This window comes from Rhipicephalus microplus, chromosome X (assembly GCF_043290135.1).
Source record: "Rhipicephalus microplus isolate Deutch F79 chromosome X, USDA_Rmic, whole genome shotgun sequence".
Lineage (NCBI taxonomy): Eukaryota > Metazoa > Arthropoda > Arachnida > Ixodida > Ixodidae > Rhipicephalus > Rhipicephalus microplus.
In genome coordinates, this window is record NC_134710.1 from 428,195,859 (window position 1) to 428,222,808 (window position 26,950).

The 26,950-nt window shown below is 43.6% G+C and overlaps 1 protein-coding gene across 1 annotated transcript in view; it reads right to left on the bottom strand.

The window, feature by feature from the left end:
- Positions 1-26,950, bottom strand: part of LOC142776552 (O-acyltransferase like protein-like) — a 123,464-nt gene that overhangs the window by 29,778 nt on the left and 66,736 nt on the right. The window contains exons 8-10 of the mRNA XM_075880418.1: positions 21,580-21,681; positions 18,601-18,769; positions 2,012-2,091 (exon numbers count right to left, since the gene is read on the bottom strand). Coding sequence (XP_075736533.1) covers positions 2,012-2,091; positions 18,601-18,769; positions 21,580-21,681 — 351 coding nt within the window. The remainder of the gene's footprint in view (positions 1-2,011; positions 2,092-18,600; positions 18,770-21,579; positions 21,682-26,950) is intronic.

Consider the following 26,950-nt stretch of genomic DNA (forward strand, 5'->3'; position numbering starts at 1 on the left):
GGCTGGTGCTCGTGACGTTGCAACCTTCATCTTGCATCGGTTTGTTCGTCATCATGGTGCACCACGAGAGCTCCTGAATGACAGGGGCCGCGTATTTTTGTCCGAAGTTCTGCAGCAGCTTTTACATTCATGCCGTATGGTACACCGCACATCAACAGCCTACCACCCGCAGACGAACGGCCTAACGGAACGTTTCAATAGAACCCTCGGAGACATGCTCACTATGTATATTGATTCCGACCACTCCAATTGGGACGTTGTCCTTCTTTTCGTGACGTATGCCTACAATACGGCAATTCAATCAACAACGGGCTTTTCTCCAATTTTTTTTCTTTTATGTGGCCGTGATCCATGCGGCCCACTCGACAAGATTCTGCCATACACTCCTGATGCCTCCGAGTTCAGCCCAGTTTCTGAAATGGCCGAAAATGCCGAAGAGTGTCGTCAGCTTGCATGGTCCTTCATAGCCAATAATGAAGCCCACCAAGAAGATCACCACGACCGTGATCTTGTTCAGGACACTTTCCCCGTCAGTTCTCTCGTGTGGCTCCGACTGCTTTTCCACTCTCCTGGACTGGCTCCCAAGTTTGCACCGAAGTATACTGGCCCTTACCACGTCATACAGCACCCTTCCTCTGTCAGCTATGTGATTGTACCGCTCAAGCCGTCCACGGACAACCGCCGCCTTGGTCATGAAACGGTCCGCGTCAGTCGCCTCAAGCCCTGCTACGACCCTCCTGTTTTCTCGTCACCTTGAGTCGCCAGAATGGCTCGTCTTCGCCTTTGGGGTATTGTAGTGGGGAATTCGCAAGGCACTGACTAGTGGGACCATCTCTCTTTGAGTGCGAAGCGCGAGTGTGTGCACGAGCTGTAGACGCTGGACTGCTCGAGCATTTCTGTCTGTACCGGCTGCCTGCCTACTACCTGGTGTTGCTATTAAACTCCCTTGCAAAATAATTAAAACTTTAGGTGCAAGTGAGGATCCAACCCAGGCCGTTCGCGTGCACCAAGAAGCCACGCGTCTGCTTCTAAATACAGTAAAGTAACCTTCTTTGCTTCAAAATGCAGCGAAAATAGAATTCACGCTTTACAAACGCACGCGCACTGAATACAGGCTTCACCACACAACATGCAATATCACCTTTATATTATGTGGCACAAGTGTACATTGCCATCGAACGTACGAAAAGAAGATCATCATAAAAAATTGGTACTGCATTTCCGATGGAGGCGGAAATGTTGTAGGACCGTGTACTCAGATTTGGGTGCACGTTAAAGAACCCAAGGTGGTCAAAATTGCCGGAGACCTCCACTACGGCGTCTCTCATAATCAAATAGTGGTTTTGGGACGTTAAACCCCACAAATAAATCAATCGAAAAATTGGTAATTAATTGAAAGCTGTTTACCCATAACAAAAGACACACACGCCGCTGCGCGTGTAAACTAATTTCAACAATATTTCACGCGCATAAGTGCTTGTGCTTCAAACCATGCTAGCCATTACACAGAATACAGCCATACGCGAAAGCGACGACACCAGTCACTTTCAACATTATCGATAATTCTGTCCTAAACCACAATTTAAATTTGTCGAGTAACATCATACTGTTAATTCTATGCACTAAGTGGTTAGATTATGCCCTAGGGACTAAATATCACTATCACGTTGTTATCTCAAAGGCGACGCTTAAGACTCCCCCAATTTTCGATTTCAACTTTTCAGTGACACTTAAAAGTAAGGCCTACTACGTTTGAAAATAAGATGAAAAAAGGTGAAGGCGTATTGTCCCCAGTATGATGCTACCAAAGGACGCAACATATAGCCTGCAGTCTAAGCGTGAAGTTTGACCCCTTGAAAAAGCGACGATTCCATAAAGATTTCGCTTTTATGTAAATCCAAGTAACAAACTAAGCTTAGGGGTGTAATGGGTGTTTAGACTCACAATTTTTGTCTATCGCCGGTGCATACTGCATGTACAGCTTTTTCGACAGACTTGTGGGAGGACTTACTGGTAGAATACAGGTAACAGCAGGGCTCCCACGACAGTGAATTGCATCACAAGGGCGAACAACCAGGTGTGTTCCAAACACTGCAAAGTAAGTGTCCTGTTAAATACATGTCTTATGGAAGAGCAGGAAAACAAAACACAAATGATTGTTCATTCAACAGCCAATGCCAAACTAGTTGACAATTTTCTTGTCTTCGAAAGTCTAGCTGCACAATACACATAGGGTAAAGGCAGACATGCGCTTCATTAGATTGATATGTTAAAGAATGGGCCAAGTGCGATGACAGTGAAAGTATCAGCCAGAGCAAGGTTCAGCACAATCTCACAAATAAATTGAACTCTGAGTCGGAATACATTTTCTTTGACTGTGTTGATAACCAAGTGCTTTCAATATTCCAGTTTTCCGATGAATTGTCTAGCGTTACATCGACACGTAATGATAGAGGCCAATAATGTTACGCCTGGACGTAAAAATAAGGAATCTAAGTTACGTCAAGCGTGACAAACAATAAAGAAGCAGCTTTTAAAACCAACTGTACCGACTGGCCTATCTGGTGCATTTGGCTAACGCGTATGCTCGGACCAGCGAGGACGTTGCTTCAAATTTAGGCACAAAATTTTTTGAAGTATATATATATATATATATATATATATATATATATATATATATATATATATATATATATATATATATATATATATGGGTTATTCTATGCCAAGTGTCCAAGACGTGACGCTCGACTATCGCAGATTCTGCCGATTAAAGTTACACCTTTTCAGTATACCCGATGCAGTATTGCAGTGCCAAATATTTTCGCTCGAAAGGATTTTTCAAGTCCATGGCGGTCCTCAGAGTTTGCTTGCTTTAGCCGAAGCGTGCACAATAAAACAATGTTTATAAAATTGATTTTTGCTGGCGGAACTTCAAGAGAGCACTTGAGCAACTAAAGATGGTTTGTTTAGTTCTGCTGTTAAAGCATTCTGAAATTTTAGCGTTTACCTAGCGGTTAGGTCTTGTTGCGACCGGGGTTTGCGTCACCGGAGATACGGGATCAAAATGTCGAGGCAGGAGGAAACGTTCAAACGCAGGTGTGAAAAACTACAACGCAGGTTTCATGGAAAGCAGATGAGTGGTCAATCGGTACAGGTAGCACACGAGAAGTGCGATGAACAGGGGAGTGCGGTGCAAATCGGAGCCGCAGAAAAAGCTAGCCCCGGCTAGGTTAGCAGTAGGTTCACGAATGAACCGAGGTTGACAGCTGCAAAAGAAATGACTCTAAGGGGAGAAATCGCCGAAGGTGAGAGTAAACGCGGCAAGGTGCTGTGCCAGGAAAATTCTAGTAAAACAGCTATGATAGTTGTAGACAACCTGGCACAGACACAAAATGAGAGTGGGACAATGTTGGATCTTGCCGGTAGAGTACAAGGAGATTTCGACCCGCTAGGCAAGAACACCAGCATTCGGTAAGCACATTGTACGGAAGTAGTGCCGGGTGGATTAGTTGTGGACTGCTCCCAGGCATGTGAGCTGGATTCACGAGATATTATCGCCACGGTGGATCCTGCATATGGTGTCCAAAAGGATTTCGACCCACTAGGCAGGAACACCGGTGTAAATTCAGAATAGGAAGCGAAGGCAGAAATTAGTAAGTGCAATGCAGTGGTGGGCAGCATGTTGGAATACGTGCTAGCTTCGTCGGAAGAAAACAGCTACAGTGTTACGAAATGCGTTAAGCTGTCGACCAGTCGGGAGAGTGAGGGAGAAGATTATTTGTGCGCCAATCATTCCAACTGTGCGGCAAGACAGCTAACTAAATGAGCCCGAGTACTGGCACGAAAGAAAGGCGAGTGGAAGGGTCAGAAATTGGCCCGAAGAAGAGGCGTAGACGGAAGCGGCGTCGTTAAGGCAGGAGTGCAACAAAAAGGACAGCCCCCTTGAAGAAAGCCGGTAAACGTTTCAGCGTAGTTAGCCGAACGAGACATTCGTGATTCACGCCGAAGCTCAGTTGCATGCGTTCGAGCCACCGAACGAGGAGAAAAGGAAGGGTGCGTCGGGTGGAAATGCAGACAAAAGGAACGGGACGGTTGGCCTGCCGTCATCGTATCCACACGTTTGGTGGTTCACGGAGCTTGTTCAAGAGACAGCCTTTTTAAATGTAGAGCTCTCGATGTAGAGCTTCGGGCCAGAGAGCTCATGCCATGTAAATAATGTAAACAAACCCTCTCTACAAAGTACAACCTCCTCCTGCCTTCACATCTTGATCCCGGATCTCCGGTGCGACAAACCCCGGTCGCAAGAGTCTTTTCAAAACCAGATAAACCTTCAGTGTTTGCCATATTTTGCTGTGTTAACTGTAACTTTCTCTAAGCAATCTTGATAATACTGTAGATTTCAGGAAAGCTTACTATAGTAGAAAAATGTTTAGGGGTGAAAAAGACTACGAATATTTCGGGCAAAATTTTTAAATTAACAGAATTATGCGATTTGTCCCATATTCGACCGTGTTTTTTGTACTGATGCGTTTCAAGAGAAATTCTCGCAATGCTGCTTTTGATAGACCACTCGATGGTGAAGTAATGAAAGAAGTTTAAACAATTTAATTTTTGTGGTAAGAAAGAAAATAATTTTTGAAGTTGGTTTTTAGAACTCTTCTTGCGTTTATTTGTTGCCACTTCCCCGCAAAGCACGGGGACATGTTTTCGGGTAACACTTAATACAGGAAGCGACAAGGTGTGAGATGTGTGTAAGCACCTTTTAAATGTAGCTTAACGACTACATCAAACGCTCCACGAGTCACTTGCAACGTCGGTGCGTCATTTATTGTCAACAATAACCTTCTCGGAAGCCAAAACAAAATTATATACACACTGATAAAAGAGTTCGCTGACTGCTTCTCCACTTCATTGAAGGTGTGACGAACATCGGTTGCGAAGCACAGGATCATAACTGAAGAGTCTACGAGACCTTCTGAGTCTATGATGATGTCATCAAACTTTCTGACAACCCATGGGCATCTCTCGTGGTGCTTGATAAAAAGAAAGATAATACGCTTCGATTCTGCGTCGACCATCGCAAACTGCACAGAATAACTAAACAGGATGCGCACCCTTCGCCGCGTATCGATGACACACTCGATCGCCTGCGGTGTGCTAAATTTCTTTCCTTCCTAGATCTCGAGAACGGATATTGGCAAATAGAGGTGTATGAACGGGACCGTGAAAAGACGGCATTCGTAATCCCAGATGGCTTCTACGAATTCAAAGCGCTACCATTTGGTCTGAGTAACGCGCCAGTGACATTTTAGAGAATGATGGACGCTATTCTTGCAGGATTGAAGTTGCAGTCATGCTTATTGTAGTTGGATGACGTCGTCGTCTTTTCCGCAACATTTGATCAACATATAGAGCGACTGCGTATGATACTGGAAGCCATCCGCTCGGCAGGCTTGGCAATCAAACCGGAATAATGTCGCTTCGGCTTTGAAGAGCTGCGATTTCTAGGGCATGTCATCCGTTCCGACGGCGTTCGCCCAGATTCCGAAAAGACAGCGGCTGTCACGCATTTCCCGACGCCCACAGATAACAAAGTCAGTACGCCACTTTTTGGGTTTATGTGGGTAATATAGAAGAGTTGTAGAAAACTTTGCGAATACTTCCGAACCTTTTACATATCTAACAAAAGACGACACGCTCTTTATGTGGGAAGCGAACAATAGAAAGCCTTTCATGAGCTAAGCAAACAACTGCAAGCATCTCCAATCCTCGCCCATTTTGATGAGTCAGCAACACTGAAGTTCATACCGATGCGACTAATGTCGACCTCAGCGCCATCTTTGTTCAGTGGCACAATGACCAAGAAAAAGTGTTAGTCTATGCCAGCCGCCAATTTTCGAAAGCTGAGACGAATGACTCTGCAACCGAAAAAGAGTGTCTTGCCGTCATCTGGGCATTCAGTAAATTTCGACCCTACTTCTATGGCAGACCATTAAAAGCAGTAAGCGATCATCATTCCCTCTTCTGGCTGGCAAACTTGAAGGATCCGTCAGGCTGACTAGCAAGATGAAGCCTTAGGCTGGAAGTGTATGATATTACAGTCGTCTACAAATCCGGCAGCAAACATACCGATGCCGACGGCCTCTCGCGCGCATCTGTCGATGCAAGTGGGTCAGAAGAAGAATACATAGTGTTCTAAGGCATTGTCAAAGCATCGGAAATCGCTCAACAACAACCAGATGACCCGGATTGGCTGCTGCTTATACAACGGCTGCAAAGACTCAATGGTAAAATTACGCGAATATTTTCCCAAGGACTCTCTTCGTTCTGCCTTCGAGGAAATGTCCTTTACAAGAGGAACTTCAAGCCCAACGACGAAACGTTTTTACTAGTTGTACCCACACCTTTGCGAGAAAAAGTTTTGCACGCACATCACGATGAACCGACATCTGGACATATGGATGTAAGCCCTACGGAATTCGGATGAGATACTTCTAATTTAAGTTGCTATCATCAGTGAAGCACTACGTAAAAACTTGCCGAGCATGTCAAAGACAAAAAACTCTTTTCGTAAAGCCAACACGCCTGCTCCAGCGAACAGACCCGCCGAATTCCCCATTCCAACAAATCAGGATGGACCTCCTAGGATCATCCCCATCCTCATTTGCACGAAAGAAATGGATAGTTGTCACCACAGATTTCCTTACCCGTTACACTGAGACTGACTCTTTGTACGGTATGACAGCTCTCGAAGTTGCGAAGTTCTTTGCCCACAACATGGTGCTCAGACATAGTGCGCCCATAGTTGTTATTACAGATCACGGAAAATCCTTTACTGCAGACTCAATGCAATGTCTCATGAAATTGACACACATCGATCACAGAAAAACTACTGCGTACCACCTTCAAACAAATGGCTTAACGGAACACCTCAACACAACTCTTTTTGTCATGGTTTCAATGTATGTTGATATCGAGCATGAATTCTAGAATGAAATATTGCCTTACATCACATTCGCATTTAATACCACCACCCAAGAAACAACGCGAGTGGCGCCAATTGACCTTGTATTCGGCCGAACAATAACCACACCACTGGATGCTATGTTACCACTAAAAGGAGAAAACAGCATTCCACCTGACCTAGAGGATTTCTTGCAAAGAGCAGAAGAAGGGTGACAGATGGCAAGATACCGAATACACCGCCAACAGCGCATCGATTCTAGCCTGTGCAACCAGCGCCGTAGTGAATCGCATTATCAGCCCGGAGACAAAGAATAGATATGGACTCCTGTGTGCCACCATGGTCTCTCTGAAAAGCTTCTTTGCTGATACTTTAGCCCTTATAAGGCACAGCATCGTATAAGCGATGTCACCTACGAAGTTTAACCCTCTGGACATACGAGCCCAAGAAGCCGCATTGTCACCTAGGCGGTGCACGTTGTCCGCATAAAACCCTACTACTATGAAAGATGATTGCAAGACGAAGGCCTTCATGCAAGCTTCGTTTCACTGTCTAGCGCATCGGGACCATGCGCCTGAGGAGGGGGCATTGCCGCGATATATTGGCCGCATTCAGATGTAGTGCAATTCACCGTGCCACACAAAGACCAAGGTAGCACGAGCACCTGGTCAGACCCAGCCCGCATACGTCACACGCTCGGGCTTCTTGTAGGAAAAAAAAGGAAGAAGTTCTTCTGGATTTCTGTGTGGTTCGACGCACTTTTCACGCACTTTCAGTTGCCTTTACTTGTCGGCTTGTCGGCACAAAGTCGTCCTAACAAAGAAGTAAGCCTGTGTGCTTCAGTACCGCGACAGTGTATATATATATATATATATATATATATTCAGATCTAACATCTAATAATACCAAGAAGAGTATAGGAAAATGATTAGGCCAAATCGTTATTTAATTATGAATAAAGAAAAGTAAGTGGAAATATAACTTGCAGGGGGCAGGAACCAAAACTGCGACCTTCGAATAACGCGTTCTATGCTCTACCAACTAAGCTACCACGCAGGCTATCCCCGCAGCGAATTTATAGGGTTCATATATGAATTAAACGTGGAAGTGTCAGTCAGCGCCACCTGTAGCCATGGCAGCGAGTATGGCACACTCTGTAACACTTTGTTATACACTCTGTAACACTACATGTTATACACTCTGTTACGTAAGAAGTACGCAGACTTATTACGGGCTGGCAGCTGACCAATTGTCCCTCGTATACTACCTAAAGGCTCCAAGTCTGCCACCAGTACGAGACCCTCGTTAATGAATTAATGTAAAACATTAGGTCAATAAGCGTACACGTCTTTCGTTATATATATATATATATATATATATATATATATATATATATATATATATATATATATATATAAGCTTCTTTACTGTGTACGCGAGCCAGATGAGCAAGATTGTGTGTGTTAGCAGTGGCAACAGTATCCCAGTGACATGAGTCAACCTCTGAGAATGGCTATAATATTGATTGACTGCTTGATATGTGGGGTTTAACGTTTCAAACACACCCTATGATTAGGAGATACGCTGAAGCGGAGGGCACCGGAATTTTCGACTACCTGGGATTCCTTACCGTCCACTAATATCTGATCACATGGGTCTACAGCATTATCGCCTCTGTCAAAATGTAGCAGCCAACCATGACTCCGTCCATCCTGTGACCTGCGGGTCAGCAGCTGAGTACCTTATTCACTAGGGTACTATGGCGGAGCTAGCCAAGTAATAATCAAACACAAGTGCGCATTGTGAATTACATGGTTGACGTAACTTGAGCAGCTTATTATCGATATGGCTGGACGTAACTCCCACCTTGTGCAGGAACTATGTCTGGACGTAACGGTAGGAGCAGTTACAGTTATGTCTAGACGTAAGAATAACGAAACTTAGTTACTTCCAGCGTGACAACAATACAAAAGCAGCTTGTCAAACAATATAATCAATTGACCGGCCTTTGTGGCGCAGCGGGCAAATGTGCCATGCTTGGACAAGGGAGGATCTTCGTTTGAATTTCATCACATACTTTTTTATTTTTGTGCAGTACTTTTTTAACATTGTAACACGAATGCTCCTATATATATATATATATATATATATATATATATATATATATATATATATATATATATATATATATATATATATATATATATATATATATATATATATGCAAGGGATGCCCACAGATGGTCACAACACGTGAATCCAAAGCGAACTTCTCGGATTTCAAGTTCTGCATAGCTGAAAGCCTTAATTGTGACTCCAGTAACGTAATATACATGCTACATTGCAACATCTGCGGACAAGAATATATCGACCAAACAGACACGCCATTTCGGCTCGGCTGCGGTTCAATAATCACCGGTACCACGCCACTTCACTGCCGAAGCTACCTTTATCTAGACATCTGCGCCTGTCAAACCACAGTTTTGAAAATATCAGCGTAACTCTTTTGCAGTCCGGTTTCTCAAACAGACGCGAGCGCGAACAGCGTGAGGCATATTTTATTTTCAAATTTCGTACATTAGTAGCCGGCATCAACGAGGACCCTGGAAAACTCAACTGCCTCCGAGAAGTAAGCCAGGAGAAAATTGGTGACAAAGATTGATAGCTGGAGACCATGCTTTTTTCTGACTGACTCGTACGTGTACACTGTCCTTTCTTGTTTTTTTTTTCCACATGCACATACAAAGTGTTTACGTTCGCCTACCACTTCATGACCATTGAAGAGAAACGGACGAAGATTAAAGGTAAATAGCCGACCGACCCATTAACGAGAAGCCTTTCCTTTACGCCCGCCGCCCGCCGAACGACCCATTACGGGGAAACCCCTTTCTTTACGCGCGCCGTCACGGACTCTCCCGGCACCGCGGTGACAGTCTTGGGTGGCCCGACACACGTCAAGAGCTGAACAGCACGTGATATGAACAGTATGTGGATGTAGACGGACAGTTGGCTTCGTTCTCAGTGTTGACAGTGGTTCTTCCTCTTTTTTACTTTCTATCTTTTCTTTCTTTTTTTCGTCTTTCTTCTCCCCCTTTTTTGTTTTTTTTTCCTTTTTCTAGTTCCCTCTCACTCTCGCAAACGTCTTTCAAGGCAAGAGGGACGCGGCAGCAACGAAGTTTGGAAGCTCATGTCAGTATAACTCATCCCCTGATGAAGGGAGGACCCCTACCGAAACTGTTGGGAAATAAATATATTTATCCTTGTTGACAACGCTCCCGTTGTGCCATATCCCATATATATATATATATATATATTTATATATATATATATATATATATATATATATATATATATATATATATATATATATATATATATATATATATATATATATACATATATATATCACTTAATTTATTGAGCGGCAGAGCTGAATGTCACTGTTAGCATAGCTAGGTAATATTAACCGTCTGCCTAAACGTGGATATTGTGAACCCTCCCATCTTTCACACCGACCACAAGGTGTGTTCGCCCAAGTTATCACCCCTAATTTAGGTCAAATATAGCACTTCAAGAAATACCCTCAGGAAGGGCAGATGCAAAGAAGAGGGAGTAATTTTCGTCTGCACATAGGGCTAATTACGAAGAAAGAATTGCACTGTGGACGTAACTATCGACATAACGCTAGTGGTGGCTATTATTACGCCTAGAAATAGCGCTAGTGTTCACCGCAGTTACGACTGGACGTAACAATAGCGGAGGTAAAGTAAGTCTGGACGCAACCCTAGCGACGCCGCTTTGCAAATCACCATTATTTCCACAGTCCTCCACTCCAGCTTCTCTCATACTCATATTGCTATTTTGCTAAGTTAAAGGTACACTGGACTCAAACAACAATTTATGTTAGAATAAAAGCTGCGTATATGACAACGTTTAAAACGACACAAATATGAACAGTAGTGCTCTACTTACAGAGAAATAAGGTAAATGCACAAGAACACCTGTGCCACGAGTAGGACATTTGCCAAAAGATCCCGATGACGTGAGTGGTACCACCTACAATTATTCGCTGGTAATCAAACTAGCTGCAGTAAGTGAAAACCTTTTGCGCATCCAGAGACGTAATAAAATGCTGTTTGTCCGTTTCTATTTCATTCATGGAAAAAGTAACCGTTGGACGTTACTGTGAGGAATGGCGCGATTGGTTAGAAAGTTAAATTTTCGCCTGGTTAAAATGAACAAGTCGTGCCATCTGGCTTGGCCTAGATGACCCAAGTACGTCTAACATCTCGGAGGCCATAGCACGAAATCGATAAGTGGCTGTTGTTGCTGCTGTGGCTCCCGCTACATTCGTTCTGCTGGTACTGGTGTCGTAGGCCACGCTCTAAAGCCGCGCTACGTTGTGCCAGGGCCAGGCTAGACTGCACCTGCACGCGCTTGTTTTCTTATGGCCTTCTAAACCGTCGCGAATTCAATGGGAGAGTTTCTCCGTATGTTTTGCCCCCCGTATGCGGTAGGGGCGCAGCGACCCGGACGTTGCATCTTTTGCGCCGCGCACACAGCGCAAGGGCAATTATCGATGTGGAACCATGGAATAAGGGTTCTCGACGATGACGGCCCGGGGAAGGGTATTACTCAAAAAATTGGGGGTTGAGGAATATTCTTTCCTAAAAAAACTAATGCTATCATACAGCTCGACGCATAATTTAGGTGTGCATGTGCTCGTCGATTATACAAGCTGAAGCTCAGTAAAAATACAGAAGCTTGGCAAACGAGGCATAATGCATGAAGCATAAAACATTGGCAATGGTCAGGGAGAGATAAACATCACTACATCTGCTCTGCAAGCGGCGACCACCAAACACCTTTGGCAGTCGCTCTCGTTAGACAACGAGGCTGCAATGAAAGGTCGCTTACAGAAATGACCGGGGCACCTTCTCATTGCTAGTTATTTTCTATTTCTTTATTTTTACAAATATATCTGTAGTGGTTTTCGAAGCTGAAAGCTGCAGTGTGCTGCTTGGCAGCTATTTGAAACGCGTACGTGACTTGTCTCTCTAACGGTTAAAATTATAAGCAAAAAAGATTGGCCCCTTATCTGCATGTTACATCGAAAATGTCGTCGAAAGACGATCGTCTTGCGTCTGGAGAGAGTGAACAAAACGCTTATTTGACGTTCTACGCAAGAAAATCAGTGAATTGAATGGTATTCTGGAGGCCCTGCTTCTTTCGAGTGTCTCGAGCGTGCAGTGGAGGTGAACGAGCGCATCAAGTCACGTCACACGTGAGACATGAGCGCTATCTGGCAGTAATCCTGGAAAACGGGGCGCGTGCCGTGCGCACCCGTCTCTGAGGGGATAAGGTTTAGAACGCAACGTGACGGGTGGGTGCCACCACCGTGTCGTCTTAGCAGAGCGTTGGAAACACTGGCCGTTTCGTACAAGCGTTGCATGGCCAGCGCCACGTCATAAAGGCTACGATCCTTAAAATTAGCTATGTATGCCTTTTTAGTAAAAAAATACACATACCTAATATTGACGTGTTGTTATGGTGCCTCATATATGCGCAATAATTGCTTTTTAATTATTAATTGCACAATAATGAACGCTACACATTAAAGAGTATTGGTGGGCGCTGCGTATAGGGTCGGCCATTTAAATTATCCTTTGGTCACTTTGGTACACTTTAGGGTACTGTTAAAGGTGGACAAACAGACAAATGTACACACTGACGGATCAAAACTTTTGCTTCGAAGGTGCCCAAGAAAGACTATCGTCTTTAAAAAAGTGGACTTTTGTTGCTGAATAACGTCTTAGGACGACATGCCCTGGAGGAGTGGCGTTCATTGCCGAGGTGTTAACACCCCCTGTAAGCCCCACCGTGGTGGTCTAGTGGCTAAAGTACTCGGCTGCTGGTCCGCAAGTCGCTGGATGAGATCCCGGCTGCAGTGGTTGCATTTACGATGGAGGCGGAAACGTTGTAGGCCCATGTGCTCACATTCGGGTGCACGTTAAAGAACCCCAGGGAGTCAAAATTTCTGGAGCCCTCCACTACGGCGTCTCTCATAATCATATGCTGGTTTTCGGACGTCAAATTCCACATATCAATAAAACCCCCTGTAAGCTTTACTTCCGGAGAACCCGAGCTCTTTACGTTCCTTCGTACTGCAAGCCACATCCATGAATATAATGAAGAATTCAGCTACTTACGCTCGCAAGCCGCTTGCTTTCGAACTAAAATCTCCAGTGCAAATTATTTCTGTGCTATACTTCGAGTTCGTAGAAGAGCATGTTTAGGAAGAGAAAGTGACATGCCAATTTTTATGGAAGTAAACAGCTTTACTTTTAATTCTCTCGTAGCTCTACCATCAGGTTGTTGCCGATTTTTCTTTTCCCCTAGCGCGACTTGGTTTATTCTGGTATTTGCTCACCGCGGCTGCATTTCGTTTAGAGCCTTCTGAGGGTTCAGTCTGCAGTGATTTTTCGACTCGGGAAGATGGTCGTACAACCTTCAGTACGAGCAGTACGTATATATACATTCGATGTGCGGTGGTGTATTGTTGTGTTTCGTATTGCAAGTCCTGTTCAGAGAAAACACCTGGTGTTTCTTTTCTCCAATTTCCAAGCAATGCTGAGCTGTGCCCTAAATGGCAAAATAATATTGCGAGAGAGAACCTCATCCTCAACGACCCGTTTAAATCGACTGTCGTATGCAGTAGACAATTCCGCGATTTAGACTATGTGCCTGCGTGCCGCATCAGAAAACTTCTTCCCAACTCTGCGCCCACCTTCTTCGAAAACTATCCTTCCTACATGAGACTAAGTGCAAAGAAGCCCCGCAAAGATCCTGATTCACGACCTTCGCTCCCTACGCCAAACATGAAGGAAGCGAAAAGCGGAGACCAACGAAGCAGACCTGGATGTTGCGACTTCACAAGAGGTTTCACTAAACAAGAAGCAGTAAGTGTTTGCACGCACACAATGAACAGCAATGCTCATCGCATGGGTCGATGCCTGCCTATGATAGGAAGATTACGCCCCCACGTGTCCTACTGTCGTTCGAAATGTGAGAAGGAGCAGCAGTTGTTGAAAGAAGAGAAATGCCGTCCACATATTATTGCGAAAACAAGCACCACGCGTGCGTTAAGAAAATGGCAACAGATTCGCAGAAGGGAGAGAAAAACGCCGTGTTTCGTTTGCATCAAAGAGAATGCTACAAAGATAAGCATTCAGCGTACCCAGAAGGAATAGTTAAGTAATGTGTGATATGGCGTTTTCTGTCCCCAAAAAGCTACGATTATTCTCGACCATCAAGGATTCTGACACAGCCAGCTAAGTGCACCTTTCAGAGATATATTGGTTCAAGCCCAACACCATCGGGTATGAACAATGCTATCAAGGACCGTAAGATTCACGAGGCCTCGCTACTCAACAGCAAACCGCAAATGGCCTCATTAATAATAGATGAAGCTAGCATAAAGCAAAATTGGATCTATGATAGGAAGGCTGATGCAGTCTTTGGCCACAAGGACACGCCCGAGAGTAGCATGGCGAATACGGTGAAAGAAGTCCTTCAGAACAGAGTCTTCTGCTTTGTACTTTATGGTACCACAAGTTGGTACAAGATTCCATGTTCGTACTACTTCACGAAGCACCTGAGCGGTAGCGACCTCTTTGCATGGACGAAGGAGGTCATTGCTTCTGTGGAGTCATGTGGCTTTATCATCATTCGCATTGTCGCGGACAATTATTCAGCAAACGTGACAATGTTTAGGCACGTGGGTAACGGCAACCTCAACACAGTTATAGGTCATCCACACGACGCCAACAGCGTTATCTTTCTCAGTTTTGACCCGTGCCACGTGCTCAAAAATGTTAGAAACCAGTTCCTCGAACGTGAACACACAGATGGCACAGGAGTGATTAGTGGTGCGTTTGTGCAGAAATTATTCAAGCATCAAAAACGCAACACTGTGAAGCTGGCCCGAAATTTCACGAAGAAACATGTCTTCCCTTCCAATTTGGAAAAAATGAATACGCTGCCAGCAGTTCAAGTTTTCGCCCCTCAAGTGCTTGAAGCTGTAGAGCACCTTCAGCAAAATTCGACGGGTGCTGGCAGAGATTTTAAAGGAGCAAGTTCAGTCATTTTCTTCAAGAAGTCCATGAAGAAATGGCAACGCGCTCCCATCTTAAGCTGCCCCGAAAGCGTTGACGACAGCCACTCCCAAAGATCCGCAGATCTCATAGCCGAAAAATTCCTAAGCATTCTCTTCGTCAACCTCGTGAACCAACTGATTGACGCAAACGACAAGCCTTCCACCTACACACGCAAGCCGACTCGTACACAAGCATTTTACACTGTGGACAAGACATTTGTGAAGTCCGCCAAAGTTTTTTTACTGGAATGTGTTTAGCTATTGCCAGTGCTTATGAGCAATAAATATTTATTTTCAGACCTCAGAATATCTACACGTTTGATGGCGGAGAGCTGAACTTCGGGCTCTTACATTTACACATTTTTCAATAAACTTTGGCTCGATGCACCTAGCGCAAATAAGAATTCAAAACAAGCTATTTCTGTGCTTTCAACAATTAGGCAACTTGTTTTTCAACGCACGGTGAGTGAAGAAGTGTGCTCGAACTCATGTGTTCGCGCACTGTACGGAGCGGCGAAAGACTGAAGGGTCACAGCGCCCCCCTCAAAGAAGTGGTGAGAGGCATGTACTACACCCGTTGCGAAGGCCGTAAGAAAGAAGCGCACAGGTGCAGTCTCAGCCCGGCCATTTATGTGCACAGCAACAGTGAGATAAGGCATTCTGCTTTTGAGGCGGGTAAGCTTGAGTGTGATAACCCAATGTGGACCACTGAAACATCATTTAAAAAAATGTGAAGCATTTTTACCGAATTTCGGTGGGTTTGAAGATTTCTATCTATCCATCCGCCTGTGACCTTAAGCTCTCCTGGACATTTATATAGTGGGATCTATGCCAAAATTTGTGGGAATAACATGACTGTAGGACGAGCACAAGTCACTAGTCGCAACATGAAATTCAAGACACGCATGCCATGAATTTCATGACTTACATGTCAAGGTCTTGCTGCTCCTGCAGTGGTTGCGTTGGCATGACATATCGCAAAATTGGTATGGTATGGGATGACTGCATGACAAATATAAGAAACAGGCCCTCACGTCAAAATTACAACACGCGTGTTATGTAGGAACATCACAACATGCCACGCTCATGACGCGCTCGTGGTCGCTTCGCTAGATTCAAATATAACAAATTTGCTATTATGTACGCTAATGGGTGACGAAGGTATGTGACTGGTGCAAACATTATAATCATTGCATGTGTTTAATGAAAGAAAATGATTACATGCAATGCTCATGATGCACTCACGGTGGTTTTGCTAGCTTCACATTTACCAAATTTGATATTACGTGACGCGAACGGGTGACGAAGGTATGTCACTGGTGCAAACATGATAATCATGAGAAGCATTTGATTAAGAAATATGATTAAATGCCACACTTATGATGTGCTCGTGGTCTTTTTGCTAGCTTCACATATAGCAAATTTGCTATTACGAGACGTGAATGGATGACGAAGTTATGTGACTGGTGCAAACATGACATGCGTCTCATGTGAGAACATGACTACATGCCTCACTCATGATGCGCTCATGGTCATTTCACTAGCTTCACTTATACCAAATTTGGTATTTTTGACGCCAATGGGTGACGAAGGTAAATGGCACTTCCAAACTTTATAATAATGACATCCGTGTGATGCAAAACATCAACACATGCCACGCTCATGGCGTGCACGTGGCCGCTTCGATAGCTTCACATATACCAAATTTGTTATTGCGTGGCGTGAATGGACGACAAACACAAATGCCAGGCAAAAACCAGATAATTATCACATAGAGTAATGTATGGCACAATTTACATCCGCCTCGTAACGTTGTGCTCATTTTAATGGGACAACTAAACGTTTGTTGTGCATGCTTCTCGTATCATCGATTCCCACAGTAAGTGGGATCTACCAATTCTTTTCAAAATAAGCACTTCCTTGACACAAAAGTACCACTACGAGGTTTCCGAACCGCCATTTCAACCATGAACGTCGACTAATTAGTGTCCTTTAGTGTCTCTCTTAACCCCATTATTCTTATGTTATTACTAAAACAAAGTTGTCAATGTCGGGGTCCACCAAGGCTCCACTGACGTATTTACAACGCGGATATGATGTTGTAAAACATATACTAACAGCGTGCAAGGAAAAAAGAAACGACAAGGAAGAGTTCCGCGGCAGGTCGTCGAACCAGCGGCCACACGCTCATCAGCCTGCGACGCTAACCACTGTGTCACAAAGTGAACCTTCTCCTGCTAGCTAACGAGAAGCCAAGTGCGTATAGATTCTCTACGGTGGTGGCCCACCCGCACGCGCACTTTTCTCGGGATTCAGCCTCTTTGTACCTCTTATGCTCCCACCGCAAGTTTGCTTTCAACTTACTGTAGTTAAATAGAGTACGAACATCACTTCACTCGCTGCCACGTTCGCGTTTACGAAAGCAGTGCGCTGCTCACGCACCAAGATCCTATACTTTGGACAGTTTTTTTGCGCTGGTCCTGTGTACATTTGCACGGTAATTTTATTAGTTTTTCTTTCTGTTTGATGAGCGTGCCTGAAGTGTCGAGCTTTGACGCATGTTTGTCGCCCTCGTCCTGTGCATGCTCATTTTGTGGGGGTTTTCTACTTGAGGTGTGTGCTGCAAGTTCCGAGTAGCTCACCGTTCTTCCCGTGACATTGTAATATGTTGCTGCAGCATTTATTTGTTCACCCTTGTGGCGGAAAAATGCACAATGAACGGTCAGCTACCTCTGCGAGGACACGTTTGAATTTTGTGGTACACCGAGTCCTCAAAAGGGGGATCAGCCGTATTTATATTTGCGAATCGTGGCTGTTCAAGAAAGTGACTTTGTTTATTTCAGATATATAGCAAACTCAACACAATGTGCGAGATTAAGCTTCGTAAAAACCGCTTGAAGTCGTAACATTAGTGAAAACCAGAAGTGTTTTTGACTCTGGGCAAAGGAAATAATTCTCCAGTTATGGATACTTATTACTTGGTGTTTAGTACAGACACCTATTCAGGTGCCGAATCCAAAAGGTGTTCTTTTGTAAAAGCAGCTTGTCAATTGATTGAATATTGTGTGGTGTTTAACAATCCAAAACTGCCTTATGATTATGCGAGATGCCGTAGTGGAGGGCTCCAGAAATTTCGACCACCTGGGGTTCTGTAACGTGCACCCCTACTTGTCAATGGCTGGCCACATTCGCCAAATGAAATGTTCAACAAAGTCATGAGCACGCGTCATTAGAAATATTATTGTGATATTTGTGGTATAAATACTAGCTCTGCTTTGTACTGAGCAACTACCGTGAAATTATTTGACAGCACTGTATGCTGACCACCGTCACTGCATGAGTCGGCACTTCAAACTAAAGTAAAAAATTCTAGACAGCAGATGCATAATGAAGCAGCAGAAGAGCCACACTACGTGTAATTTAATGAGCAACTATGCCACTGAGTGCTGAAGTTCTTTCTGTAAAAAATGGTCAAGACCTGTTGCTTCCTGGGAAAGAAGTTGTTGATGTGCAGCACGTTCAACCACCAGCTACTGCGGCACTGGCCCACCATGCGCCTTGACTCGTACTCCCAAGTTGGACCTTGGCCCAGTTGGGCAAATATTGGTCCCACGAGCACTGTGGTGAGCACCATCAGGGGCGCCAGCCTGCGCATTATTGGTATGGCATTATGGGGAATGCGAAAGTGTGTATGGTTTATAATTTTACTTACTTCTGCATAAAGAGAAAAACAGTAAATTAACAAATGCATGCCTACAAAGAAATGAATACAAATGCCATACGAATGGCAAGGTCGTTGTTCGCTGCCATTATCGTAGTTTCTGGACGTAAAACCCCAACTATTACCTGCGATTCTTGTAGAATTTATTTACGTGGCACGGCGTGCGTCCACACTGATCTTTTAGCGGCGTTGGTGGGGGACCTGTAGACGCGAACGGTGGGTCGTCCGGCATAATTAGAACGGCAATTCGGCACACAAGAACAGCCGGCCATAGTCCTTGGGTTGTTAATACATGCCCTGACAGCAATACTGCGTTGCGTAACAGAGACAGCTGGTTTGCTTGCCGCTGCCACTTAACGATCCAAACAACGTGGTTTTAGCAAAATGTGGCTAAAGCACAACACACTTTCCGCTGCAAACAGAACTTTGAAGTTTTAAAAGATAAAATGCAGTGCATGTTGTAAAATATATCATGCACAACGGTAGTATTCAAGCCATGAAGCAAGAAAAAAACTTTTTCGCGTAGGAAGAGACAACGGGAAGAAGTTTTTGTCAACTTGGCTGAAAAAAGAAAATACCACAGCTTGCGATAGTCTCCACATTAGTTCGCAGCTGTAAGCCGTGACAAGCCATGTCGTAGTTTCATCGTTTTAGTCGGCTCTTTCAACATCTCCTAATATTCTCTCAATCCACTACGGATCTCAATGTGGTGACATCAGCCTGTTGAGGGGAGGGCACGGGAAGGCCTTCAGTAGTCTAGGTGGTGTTGCTGCTGGTCAGCAGCAATGTTGTGTGGTATCTCGGCATGGCCTTGAATCCAATGTAACTTGACGCAAGTAGCTGTATTGTGGTTCATCTTATAAATCGTCTCGCAGATTTCTTTCACCTGGTGAACTTTCTTGAGCTCTTAAATAGCATCCAAACAAGCAGTGATTACAACAGTTTGCTTAATTGTTGGCAGTTTAGAGGTGTCATGCTGGATTGCGTCATGGATGGCTTGAAGGTCCATCACATAGGAGTGGCTTCCGTAGTTAGATGACGCTGGTGATGCTTGTCGCTATATATATATATATATATATATATATATATATATATATATATATATATATATATATATATATATATATATATATATATATATATATGGGGAGGGGGAAGGTATGTGACCAAATTGTAATGTAAATATGAAGAAAAGTGGGTGAAAAGATAACTTGCCGTGGGCAGGATCCTGGCCACGGCAAGTTATCTTTTCACCCACGTTTCTTCATATTTACATTACAATTCCGTCTAATATCTTCCCCCATATTTTCCTTGGCATTATTGTCTGTTAGATCTCATAATTATTGTGTAAAAACACGGAAAAACGTGCCCTTAGGTATACACTTCTTTTCTTTGTATATATATATATATATATATATGTATATATATATATATATATATATATATATACATATATATATATATATATATAGATATATATATATATATATATATATATATTGAGATATAACAGACAGTAATGCCAAGGAAGGTACAGGGGAAGTTATTAGAACCAATGGATTGTAAATAAGAAGAAAAAAAAGTGGATGAATAAAATAACCAGCCGTAATATTTCATCCACTTTTCTTTCTTCTTATTTACATTCCATTGGTTCTAGTAACTTCCCCTGTACATTCCTTGCATTACTGTCTGTTATATCTCATTAATATTGTGTTAAAACACGGAAAAACGAGCCCTTAGGTATACACTTCTTTCCCTAATATATATATATATATATATATATATATATATATATATATATATATATATATATATATATATATATATATATATATATATATATATATATATATATATATATATATATATATATATATATGTGTGTGTGTGTATAGTGTCAGTGGGAGTAATAATTCAATGGGCCAGTTAGTCTTCGTGAAGGTATGGGATATGGCACAACGGGAGCGTTGTCAGCAAGGATAAATATATTTCCCAACAGTTTCGGGAGGACCCCTCCCGAAACTGTTGGGAAATGAATATATTTATCCTTGTTGACAACGCTCCCGTTGTGCCATATCCCATACCTACATATATATATATATATATATATATATATATTTGCGCTACAAATTGATCTTTACAAAGTTGAGGCCGTGATATGTGGCGGAAAGCTCGCATTGAACGAAGAATTGTTCAGTAACAATGCTTCGACCGTACAGCTGTAGATGCTTTATGATATGCGATAAAACGCCTCAGCATATTTGAATAAAAGTATGCAATAAGCAAACCACCGCATCTGAGAGACGCACGCAATTGCTGGCATGCCTGTTGATTGCGATTTTTTTACGTATAGAGCTATAAGTAACTGATGACATTGTCGTAAGTCTAGCCATCGTAATTGCCGAGCAATTCAGAACATACAAAGCAGTCAACGTGTACACGACATATCTACACAACAGTATTCAACAGCAGAGGATCTCCAAGCAGCAGCTAATGCGATGTTTACATTTTTGAAAATCAGAGACAAACTCCTCGCCACGTAATCACAGGAAAAGGAAAAGAAACGTACTTTATACCTCCTTGAGCTGGCATGAAAACGACAGTGTTTCCGCACGATCGCAGTTCCTCTTCCACGAGTGTGGCGAAAGGAGAAGTCCAGTACACCCTTCTGTGCGCTAATTGCCGGCCAACCACTGAATATATGCCGGCACTGAGATGAGAAAAGATTGTCGATACCTGATCACTCGTCGTAGCAAGTATTTGAGCACGTAGCGCTTGGTCCGTATGGCGTTCTCCTCTCGAAGCCGCCGATTGCATACGTACACCATCATTAGTCCCCTGCGCGCAAGGGCAAACGTCTGCACGTTAGACACAATGCATCGTCCCAACAAGGGGACAGCGCACGTGACTTGTATCTCAACTATTTTAGATTTTCAACACTTGTCGTAGTGAAGTCATTGATATCTTTAGCAAACTGAACCTTGAAAGAAAAAGCTTTCTGTACTAGAAGTTCCAAAAAGTGGACACTTGTATACGAGAACCGGATATGGAAATGAAACCTTGCAATTTCTCTTATTTATTTATTTTATTTAATACATACTGCAGACCACAGTTGTGGTCCTGGCAGGACGAGCACTTGAATAGCACAATAATACAAAAATAGCAAAAGGGCCAAAAATGAAACGGCGGACATTGCATTGTCAATCCAACACACAATTAACAACACTAACAAAAAATGGGGCTATACAGTATCTAATAAGTATGGCTCAGCAATGGAATTCCATTCAGCGACGGTACGCGGGAAAAATGAAAATTTAAAAGTATCGGTATGCGCTTGGTATGGTGTTAGCGATCTAGGGTTATAGTGCCGCGTGTGTTTTGTGGTCAGGGCGGATATATACAGGAAGGGGTCGATAGCCAATTCATGTTTAGTAAGTGAGCAGAGGAAATCGAGACGAAATTTTTGTCTTCTTAACTGAAGCTTGGGAATGTTATTGGCAATCATTAAATCAGAGGGAGAATCCGTGCGACGAAATTTTGAAAAAACGAACCTGACAGCTTTCCTCTGAATCTTTTCCAATTTATCGATGTTATTTTTGGTATACGGGTCCCATACTACAGCAGCATACTCAAGTTTTGGTCTAACGTATGAATGGTAGCAAAGAAGTTTAACACTTGGAGGCGAATTACGAAGTTTGTGTCTCAAGAAACACAGTTTTCGAAAAGCGGAGGAGCAGATGTTTTCTATGTGCAAGTTCCAGGAAAGATTACTAGTAAACGTTACGCCTAAGTATTTGAAGCTGTTGACTTGGTTCACCGCGCATGATCCCAGTGTGTACTGAAATTGGAATGGAGATTTTTTGCGCGTTATGCGGAGGGAAACAGTTTTCTCTGCGTTGACAACCATGCCCCAATCCCTGCACCAACTGTATATATTGTCCAGGTTTGTGTTAAGTTCTATTTGATCTTGCATGCTGGAGATTTCACGGAATAAAATACAGTCATCTGCAAACAGCCGGACATGAGTGGTGGGTGTAACTACAGTGACGATATCATTGATGTATACCAGAAAAAGCAACGGCCCCAGAACACTACCTTGAGGCACTCCGGATGTGACAGGAAGACAGCTCGAGGCATGACCATCAATCAAGACATACTGCTCTCTATTCATCAGATACCTAGACACCCATGCTACCAAACTTTCGGGAAGATTTATATTTTTTAATTTTTGAATTAATTTGTCATGAGGAACTTTATCAAATGCTTTGCTAAGATCAAAAAAAATTGTGTCTACCTGAACATTATTATCAAGGGCTTTTGCAAACTCGTGTGTGACGGTGACCAGTTGAGTCACAGTCGAATAGCCTTTCTTAAAACCATGTTGGAAGCTTGTTAGAATTGAGTGTCTTTCAAGGAATTCAAGAATACGGTTGGCTATGATATGTTCAATTAATTTGCAGCATGTTGAAGTTAAAAATATAGGACGGTAGTTATCCGGAATTAATCGATCCCCTTTTTTAAAGATGGGGATGACTCTAGCGATCCTCCAGTCACGTGGTAGTGTTGCAGTTAATAGGGACGCTTGGAAGATTACAACAAGAAATTTGGTGACGCATTCAGCATAACGCCGAAGAAACACATTGGGAAGGTCATCAGGACCGCAGCATTTTTTTGCTTTCAAGTTTAAAAGCATTGAAACCAAACCAGAATAAGAAATGAAATTCGCTTCACATGGTTCAAACAAAAACGTTTCTGGTACACATATTGCTGAATTGGCAAACACGCTCTGAAAATAACTGTTGAAGTGATTTGCGATGTCACTGCGATTTGTAACCGTGCGCCCTTTGACAGAAATTGACGTCACTGGCTTTTTGTTATCGGATAGATAACTCCAGAACTTTGTTGGGTCGCTTTTAATAAAGTTTGGCACATTAACGTTTTAAAGTAATAGTCTTTGGATTGTTGCACTTCACTTGCCAGACTTCTTTGTAGCTTTTGGATCACATCTCGCTGGGCATGCCTCTTTTTCAATTTTTTAATTTTCCGCTTTAGATGGATGATACTGCGTGTCATCCAAGGTGTGCGTTTGTTAGTTTTTTTACGTTTGTTCGGTACAAAGTTGTTCGGTACAAAGTCTTATCAACTATAATAAACAAATATGAAAAGGCCAATCGTCGCCTACTCACACTACAACCCAAAGAACATAAAGAATATTTTTGAAGGTACAGTTTATACCTTTTTGTTTTGTGTGTATGTTTGCTGGTAGAGTACTTCTATTTTGTAGCAAAGTGTAGAGTTCTGTTCTATTATTTATGTATTGTATGTGACGCCACACCTGTATGAGCCATGTTTTTCGGTTTTTGTTTGTAGTCTAAGTTTTGATTTTGTCCTGCCATGTATGTGACATGAAGGTACTTTTGTTGGACCTCAGGCGCATTCAAGCTACATATCTGTAGCTTTAATCTGGGGTCCCTTCTCTCTATTGTATGTGAAAATTGAAGGCAATAATTATTATTATTAATATTATTATTATTGTTGTTGTTGTTGTCGTCGTCGTCGTCGTCGTCGTCGTCGTCGTCGTCGTCGTCGTCGTTGTTGTTGTTGTTGTTGTTGTTGTTGTTGTTGTTGTTGTTGTTGTTGTTGTTGTTGTTGTTGTTGTTGTTGTTGTTGTTGTTGTTGTTAAACCGTGTAGTGTATGCATACCGGCCTATATTCAAGGTGCACCTGAGGAATCTTCCCACCTTGAAAACAGACCACGCAGTCTATGTGCCTGTGTAAGTGCGTTTGTGAGTGTGCGCGTGTTTGTGGGTGAGTATGTATGTCAGTGTGTGTCAGTGTATGCAGGCGTGCGCATGTGTGCTTGTGTGTATGTTTGTATGTATGTGTGTGTATTTTAAATATTGAACAGCGTCTACACATCCACTATTAGATTTCGGATCGCTTACAATAAAACGTTACATAAACTATCAACGTAGCTTTTTGGACAGCCGCGGTAGCTAAACACGTATGGCATCACGCCGCTAAGCACCATGGTGGTGCGGGTTTAGTTCACGACCACGGTGGCCGCAATTCGTTGAGGACGAAATAAAAAGCACACCTATGCTTAGAATAAGGTGCACGATAAAAAAATGAAGTTTACACTAGCCACGTAAAGCTTCGGAAACACATAAGCTGGTTGATATGAAGGGCTATTAACCTACTCTTCTTGGCTGTTGCTAGGTCTTTCCTGGCATAGACAGCGTAGTGTCGAACCACAGCCGGTCACAGACATTGAGAGAACATTCAAACTCCAGTGCCAGAACCTAACGTTCAAACCTGGCTGAGGCTGTTCCGGTAGAATCGCGGGCTTTTTGTAGCTCTTACACGGCTCGCGCCCCGCCGGGCTAACTTGGCATGGCGCCTGCGCGGACTGTCACCGTTGGTGGGCGTGGCTTGGTGGCGGCTGCTCCTCAGCGCATGCGTGACTAGGCAAACAGAACGAAGGGCTATCTGCCGACTGCGAACGTTTTAATTCAAATTTAATGGTACTTTTTTGCTGACGGTTGATGTTTTTTTTTTTCAAGCTTTGAAAACTAATCTCCTAAAGAACCCAAACGAACGAAATTTTGTGAGCCCCCCGCTACGACTTCTTTCTAAGTGATATTGTGGTTTTGAGACATATATACCGAACCATTATCAATTATCATTAATTCATGCTGATACTGTCGTCAGTGAGCATAACACAATGCCCGAAAACCGGAACTGCTGGCGGTGCGAGTGACGGGGATGGCTTTTGTGGCTCATGTAAGCTGCATACGGCAGACAGCCATTCTGTCTGTGCTGCTTGTTGACACCGCGAGAGTGCTGTTTGCTGTGGCTTCAAAACAATCTTCTTCAAAACAGTATTTCAAAACAGTTGATTCAGCACACTGCGCTCTCGTACCACGCCGTGCGCTGCGGCTGTAGTTGGGGGACGTGCATTTCGAAAGATTACGGCTCTCCGCCAGCACCGCTGAGAAGCACAGACATTTAATCTTGTTCACACCTTGAAGTCACACGCCTTAGAAACACTCACGTTCCCCCCGTCAACCTCCCGACCCGTAGCCACATGTTCCGATTACAGCTTTTCAATCGCTGAACACTGTACGTTGCATGATATAAAAATAGGCTTACAAGACTCTTATTAAACGAGGTGATTTAACGTTTCTATGAGCACGAGTCTTTTATACTGGAGCCCACCACAGCTCCACTGACGTATATCTGTCTCAGATGTGATGTTGTAAAACGTATACTACCAGCTAGATTGCAAAGAACAATATTACACCCTCTCCCGCTAAAGGGAACCCCGTGTTGATGCGAGGCAGGGGTGCTAACGCTTTCATGGTGGTGGCATCGACGCTGGCTGTCATTGCGGTGTTGTGCAGGAGAGGAAATGGGGGAGGTGTGAAGCACGCAGTGGTGGACTGGTGCTTCTTACTGGAACATGCCATTCACTGCTAATGGTCAAAGAGACAGAGGAATCTGATTGGACACACAGACCGGCAGTCCGCTTTTAGGTAATGTGCACACTGCGAATATTTATTAGGGCATTTTCGAATAGTGTACGCTAAGTAAGCGGGCGTTGCGGGCTTAGCGTTTGCGTAGATGTGCCATATAAGTTTTCAAATAGTGTTTGCCTACCTAATTGCTAATGCATGTTCGCAGCACGCTCGCTTCACGCAAAGGAGTTTTCCGGGCCTTGCGGGCCGCACGCTATTTCGGACTTTTTGTGGGTGGACCGCAAACGCGAACGATGGCTTGCTTTATGGCGCATGCGCTGGGGCAGCGACCGCAACAGCTGGCGTATGCAAAGAGTTGCGTTTGCTATTCGAAAACTCCCCCTTGTTCAACAGTACGCAGGAGAAATCTCCCACCGCCCTTATATATGGATGTCAAGATCCACTGCCTATATATGCGGAGTGACCAGTGAACAAATGCGCAGCGCGAGCAGTCGGTTTCTTCAATCAAGAAACTTGCTAGCAGCGCTGCCTGCGTCAACGTTTCGACGCGAGTAAGGGGTAGGGGACACGCATGTTCAGTTGGAAACCAGCACTGGAGTTTCCACGGACACCCCTGCGGTCAAAGTACG